Here is a 7,336-nt window from a genome sequence, read left to right on the forward strand (position 1 = left end):
AGTGGTTAGGATTAGGCGAATGCTTACGGCTCACGCCATGAATATTTGGGAATTGGATGTTGTCCGGTGCCTAACCCTAAGCTCATATACTTCTCACTTTTCAACGGCCTGCTTACTAAAGGTTGAAACGTTGTCATCTTTGCCTTTTCCCTCCTTTTTTTTGCACAATAATACAAACATCAAGAGTTAAATCAAGGGTATGTAATAAACAGATTGTTTTTTTCAAAAGTCTTTTCTTTTCTGGGAATTTTATCTGGTAAAGTACATTAAAGACTCCTCCATCCGTTACACTAACCTTTGAAACCTACCTCACCAAATCATGGGTCCATGTTAGCAATGTACATCTAAACCGGGCCTAGCTCACTCACTAAACCTGCTCTATTTTTTCCCTCCACTCCGGTTCTCTTTTTTTTTCCATCATCTAAAATACCTTTCTTTCCTAACTAAAAATAAAATTCCCTACACTGCAAACACCTTTTTTAATAATTAAAATATCTTCAAAAACTCTGAACCGGCTGAGCTGAACCGCTTTCTTCAAACTCCTTCTTTCGCCGCATCTCCAAAACTTTCCGGTGATTGTTCGAATGCAACTCGCTAGAAAACGTTGGGCTGCAAGCCGGCCGGTATTCCGGAAGCAGCCGACCGGACTTGAAGCGAACCCCACAGGCGTTACAAAGCGTTTTCGCACCCATTGGACCGGCCCGCCACTGTGGGGTTTTTTGAACCCCACAATGACTACACCGCCGCGGTTGCTGAGGCCCATTTCCACCTTGAACCGCCGGTTTCCTCTTTGGTTTCTTAGCTAGCGGTTTACCTGGTGACTCAGCAGTGTGAACCGGTATTTGGTAAAGCACCCAATTGGAAGGAGATGAGGACATGGTTGTGGTGGAGGAAGACGAACACGAAGAGGAAGCTGACTCGGTCAATGAACCTGAACCGGCTGGCCAAACTCTAACGTTAGTCCTCCCACGCTTGGTTCTGGCCTTGGTTTGAACAGGAGTGATGAAACATGACTTCTCTTGAACCGGAATTTCACCGTCCTCCGACTGGTTCACGACAGGCTTGACCGGTAGTTTTCCGGCAGGATAAGTGAGTGAGTATTCAGAAAACGAGTCTTCAACAAAATGAGACAGCCATTCAAGGCTATCCAAGTCATCCGCCTGTTAAAAACCGTTCTTTACTCTTCAGTTGGAAAACACTTCAAATTTTAAAAAAAAAAAACAAACTTTTCAACAGAAACGTAAGAGGGGTGGGAAAGGACTTACCGGAACAATGAGTTCACTCCCAGGAAGAGAATCAAAATCTTCTTTTGCAGGGGGGGAAACGGTGTCGTTTTCCTTCTCAGCTTCTTTGTCCTCAAGTGGTTTTTGGGGCGAAACAGAAACTGAAACGGAACAAATTTTGTGAACAGCGTTATCTTCTCCCTTTTCTTCTTCTCCTTGGTCTTCAACGAAGCCATTGGAAAAGTCAAGGAGGTCGTCAACGAAAAAGTCGTCGCCGGAGACAACATTTTGACCGTTTCCGTTGGCCCACAAGTCATCCCCATAGGCTTGTTGGTGAGTCGTTTTCAACGCTGCCTCAGACATAAAACTGCTTTTCAACGCCCCTTCCACACAGTCCATTCCCTATTGAAAAAACATAACAGTTACAAAATCAAATTCATTTCACAACAAGAAAGATTAAAAAAATAAGAACTTTGGGGTTTAAGAAAGAAGAAAAGCATATACCTGGTCAGAAGGCGAATGAGAAAGAGGTGAAGGAGAGGAAAAAGAAGGCGGAGGAAGAGGATGAGGAGATAGGGAAGAAGAGAAGGTAAAAGGGTTGAAAGGGGAGAGAAAAGAGTGGTGTTGAGTTCGGTAAAGCATTGAATAAGAGACAGATAGGGGGAAACACACACACAAATATTTTTTGCCTTCTTCCTTTAAACTTCTCCCTAATAATTTTTTTTCCAAACCAAAACCCCTTTTATCTTTTTATTTGTGCTTTTTCTTTTCTTGTACTTTTCTGTGGGGGTTTCATTTCAATACTAGTACTTGAGTATTTATAAGTCAGTTTCTAATGGCAAATTTAATACATTGACTTATTTTGTAAGATTACATACTAATAATTCAATTCTTCCCATCCATAATATTTTATGTAATTTGGGGCCACTGCAAATTTATACTACCTTTTACTGGTGGGAAGTTCAAAATTTAAACAAATTTGCTTTTCTAATTCTTACGTTTAGTACTCAAGTTTACTAAAATGACAAAAGCGACCGAACTCTCGCAAAAAAAAATTCCTTAATTTCTCATTTAAGTCCTAATTAAAAAATATTACTAGTTGGTAACATTTCTCTTTTTCGATTGATCTGCTTAATTTTATATTTGCCTTGCAATTTAGGTTAGATGGGTTCTTACTATGTGAAAATACTCTTCATATTAATGAGTTTGCTTTTTTACTTTTTTAACTTCATACGAAAATATATTCGATGCTACTACTTAACGTTGTAATCTTTTATTTCTCGCGAAAATTTCTATTAACATAACTCCGTACTTTAATATAGTTGTTCGAAGAATTTTAACCAAAGGATGAGTTAACTAGGGTTATTTCAAAGGATTAAAAAACCCCAATATCATAAACCCTCTATTTTTTTACATTTCCTACATGAATGGAGTGTAGTCCAACCAAACCAAAGACCTAACAAATTTTGAAAAAAAGAAAGGCCATGAAATGAAACGAAACTGCTACTAAAAGAAAATTGTTCTTTTCTTTTAGGGGGTGAAACTTTTCTTCTTTTGGAAGAATGGCCCCATCTCTTTTGACTAATTACGTAAGCTTATCTTAGATATCGCTTTATTCGGCGCTCTTAATGGCAATTTACCATTCGATTTGCTTTCCCGCTCTTTACACTTTTCTAATTTGCTACGGAAAACTTCATTAATTCCTTTCCATCTAAAGGAAAAAATACTCAATAATTACCTTCCAACCTTCTTGCAATTCACTACAGATTCCCTAAATAATAATCTGATTTCCAACTAAAATCAGTTACACTGCTTATTACCAAAATCCAGCTTGCTTTTTTGAAATAAAAGGTCCAAGTTGATTTAATTTACTACTAATTATTTAATAAATGTTAATTGTTGCCTTTTAAAATGTAAAATTAGATCGTAAATTTAAGTGATTCTTTTTTATTGCAATTTAAGAGGGAAAAGCCATTACAACTTTGAGTTTGAGATGAGGAAGATATATGAGTGAAATCACTTCGCATGCATGTATTGCCCATGAAAGATGGTTGTTATTTGCACGTAAAGTATAGCAGTGACCTAATTAACGACTTTGTGTTTGAGAGGCTCGTGTAATGCAAGATTTCAATTGCTGATGTTCATTGCATAGTGGGAAATTAAAGTTACAATAAAATCCAAACAATGTGACCAAAATTATACGTTGTCGGTTTCCTTTTTCTTTCCGTTATATTTTAGGTGCCAAGCGAATTTATACTTTCATATTGTCAAACAATTTTTGGTAAATCACTGATCACGCCTAACTCTAATCCTAAAAAGGATAAGTGATCGCTGCAAATATAATCTGATCTAAAAGTTCGGAGTCGAATCCCACAGAAAATTAACACTTAGCTATATCTGTTTAATATCACTAAAAAGACAAGTTTGAATAATTTTCTAAATTATAAAGATTGAGATTTATATTTCTAACTAATTAACTAGCAAATACTAGAAAACGGTAAAATTATCAACTAACGAGACAAATGGTTGGAGACTAAATTAAGGAGGTCTAGAGTTATGATTTCCCCAATTGTCGGAATCCTTCTAGCTAGTTCCCTACAATTTTTTCAATGTATTCTCTACTGATCACGAGCATTTTAAATGTCGTAGTTCTCTCTCGAGCAATTGCAACAATTTACTAGATATATTCTCTCGAACTACGCTAGTTGGCTTTATCTAACCGCTCATTATGAACACGTCAAGACTTTGTTATTTCTAAACCTACCTTTAAACCCGCTGTATTGATTTCTCACATACGTTAGGAGTGACGTTGTTCAACAACCACCTAAATATGTACTCTCTCTCGAGCACTACACACTAAATAGGCACAGTCAATTGATGATCATTCAATCAACAACAACAAACACGCAGTTGAATAAGTAGAGAAATCCAACGGCTCAATTATATAAAAACATAATAAGAATTTATCCTACAAAAGGTTCTATCAAAACCCTAGATAACAAATTAGCTATTCATAATAGTATGTAAAAATACAATGCTAAAAGGCATAACAAACAATGAAAAAAAAGGAAGAGGAAGGAAAAACTCGTAGAAGAATTCTTCGCCTTGCTCCTATTGTATCTCTGCCTCCTTAGGTCGAATCTGTGTCAAAAATTGGTCTTCTCCCCTCCTTAGGTCTAAATTATGTCAAAAGTATATCTCCTCCTTCAAAAATATCGTTTTTCCATGTATATATACCAAGTAAGGTCGGGCCCAAACAATTATAACTTCTCCTATGCGAAAAAGGATAATTTTTTCAGGTCTGGACGGCCGCGGCCCGAACGCGATACGAACGCGGTACATTGCAAGGCTACTGTTTTTGTCCGCGTCAGGTCCGTGATCGCGGTTTCGACCGCGCCACCCTGTTCCGTTTGGAATTTGGAAAAACGTAAAACTAGAAAATTGTAGTCATTTGAGTAGCTTTCCAACCATATATTGTGGAGCCCAAATGGAATTTTGATAAAAAAGTTATGTTCATTTTACTAGACAGTGCACAATATACCTACTCGATTCTTCGTTTTGTTGCTCTATCATCTGTAAATCCCCGAATACGATCCCGGCTTAATTCCTTGGGCTTTTACTCAAACTTCAAAGCTTCAAATCACTTGAATTCATTCCATAACATCTACATAGCTCGGAATCACTCCTACAAGGCATAAAACACACAATTAGTGCAAGACACTAGCGATTAAAGCTCAAACTCAATTAAAGTGCAGTAAATTTGAGTGTAATAAGCGACTAAAATACGTAATTATAACCTATCATCAATCACCTTGGTGTCTAAAATAGTGCAATTCCTGATATTGAACATCACTTTCTTCACTCCTCCTGTAGCATATTTTCTTTGTTAAAATATGAGTGCTTTTCAAATTTTAGTGGGTACGTAGCAAAGCAAAGAGACCAAGGAATGAAAGAAAGCATAATGTGTTTGGCACTTTTAAGAACTTAAAATTAAAAAAATGTTACTTTGATCAAATAGGCTTATATATATGGGATAACATGTACACATTTTAGATATTGCCAATTCCTTACTGCGCTTAATTAGCTAGCCAGTAATATTGTTAAATTTTCTTGATCCTGAATACCAAAAACACATTTGACACTTGGCAGTTTTGAAAATTCTTTTGCTAATTCAATGAACAATTAAAACACATTGAACAATTGTATATGTAGCGTTTTCCCCTTCATGGGATTTATCTTGATTTAACTTTTTCTCACCCTCTCTCGATCGCTACTTCTTCTGATGAGTCATTAAGCTCAAACAATTACTAGCATTGCATGTTGATTCTTATGCTATTCTTTGTTGTTGTTGTACTGATACATCAATGTTGTTCTTGGGATATAGGGTATTAAAGTGTATACAATAGAAGTATAAGGAGTCTTTGAATTAGTTACAATATCAGTTAAGTAGTTAGTTGAGTTATTTGACAGTTGGCTATGTGATGTCAGTTAGTTAGTGCATATTAGCACTATAAGACATTGTATTGAACGACCTCTCTCTTAGACAATACGGATTGAACTTTTCTTCCTCTTCATTTCTCTGTTTCTCTCGTTAGCTAGAATCTAACATGGTATTAGAGCAAACATTGCAAGAACTGTAATCCCAATCGATTTTCAGCGAGATTCAAGTTTTTCTGCCAAAGTTCAGAGCTAAGGAATTCTTCGATTTCGAGCTCAATTTCTAACAGTCATGGCAGATAATGAAGTCAGTACACTAGATCATAATCATCCACTATTTTCCCAAATTTCAGATGCTCCAGGACTCGTCTTAATTCCTCTCAAGCTCACAGGTCCAGAAAACTATGCATTGTGGAGCAGGGCGATGAAATTAGCACTCAAGGGAAAGAGCAAGCTTGGATTTGTGGATGGATCCTATGTGAAAAGCATGTACCGAGGCGAATTAAGAGAGCAATGGGAGGAATACAACGCAATTGTTCTCTCATGGATTAGTAGTATCGTTTCTAATGAATTGATGCTTAGCATCGTGTATGCATCAAATGCAAAGAAGGTGTGGGCTGATTTTCAGGAGAGATTTGATAGGTCAAATCTAACAAGAATTTATCATCTTAGGATTGCTATTGTGACTTTGAGACAGGGAACTGACTCGGTTACTAGTTAATATTCTAAGATGAAGGATCTATGGGATGAATTAGATGTTATATCGCCTCTAGCCTCATGTGATTGTGAAGAATCCAGACCTTCTGTAGAGCTTTTGAAGAACATACGTCTATTGTAGTTTCTCATGGGATTGAACGAAATCTATGGTAATATTCGAAGTAATGTTTTGGCTAAAAGACCTATAATCACTGTGAATGAAACCTATGCAATAGTCACACAAGAAGAAAGCCAAAGAACCCTGGAGTCACAGATACATTAAAGGATCCACTCACAATGATGGCAGGAAAGAATCATGAATTAAGACCTAAGAGGCCAGGATTAGTATGTGATTATTGTGGTTATAAAGGACACCTCAAGAAAAATTCTTACAAGATAGTGGGGTATCCACCAGATTTCAAAAGCAAGAAGAAGGGTCAAAACTCAGGAGGCGGGACCTATGTGAACATTGCAACCACCAGTGAGGAAAAGAAGGCACCTATGCTGCCAACACAAGAAAATTTCTTTACTGAGGACTAACACAAACAGTTGGTGGATTTATTACAGAATACTACCACAAATTGATTGTTCCACAAAATTTGCAGGTATTATCACTTTAATGACAAATATAGCTGCTAATGATCATGTTTGGATAATCTTAAATGGGCAGATCATAGAACAAATGGAGTATAGTTACCTACAGGCAATAAGACAGACATAACACATACATAAGATGTAGTAGTCTTAGGGGATAAAACTATTGAAGGAGTTTAAAATGTGCCAGACTTTAAATTCAGCCTATTATCAATATCAAAACTCACCAGACAGTTGTGTTGCTCAGTTGGCTTTTACCCTGATTTATGTATATTTCAGGGGCTCTACAATGGCAAGGTGATGAGGACTGGTAGAGAAAACTATAAATTGTACCTGATAAAAGAGAATTTGCTAACAACAGCAGCAAGTTTTCTGAAGGAAAATGG

General features: G+C 36.8%; 2 protein-coding genes across 2 annotated transcripts; one reads left to right on the forward strand and one right to left on the reverse strand.

Annotated features, from left to right (window-relative positions):
* Positions 1-200: 200 nt before the first annotated feature.
* LOC104214015 (GATA transcription factor 5) lies at positions 201-1,950 on the reverse strand. Its single transcript, XM_009763609.2, has 3 exons — positions 1,728-1,950; positions 1,266-1,625; positions 201-1,160 (listed from the first exon to the last, which is right to left on the reverse strand). Exons 1-3 carry the CDS (start codon positions 1,863-1,865, stop codon positions 498-500), a joined length of 1,161 nt encoding a protein of 386 aa, XP_009761911.1. The 5' UTR covers positions 1,866-1,950; the 3' UTR covers positions 201-497.
* Positions 1,951-5,952: 4,002 nt separating this feature from the next.
* On the forward strand, positions 5,953-6,381 carry LOC138885141 (uncharacterized). Its single transcript, XM_070166044.1, has one exon. The coding sequence runs from the start codon at positions 5,953-5,955 to the stop codon at positions 6,379-6,381; it is 429 nt and encodes a 142-aa protein (XP_070022145.1).
* Positions 6,382-7,336: the final 955 nt, after the last annotated feature.

This window comes from Nicotiana sylvestris, chromosome 2 (genome assembly GCF_000393655.2).
Source record: "Nicotiana sylvestris chromosome 2, ASM39365v2, whole genome shotgun sequence".
Lineage (NCBI taxonomy): Eukaryota > Viridiplantae > Streptophyta > Magnoliopsida > Solanales > Solanaceae > Nicotiana > Nicotiana sylvestris.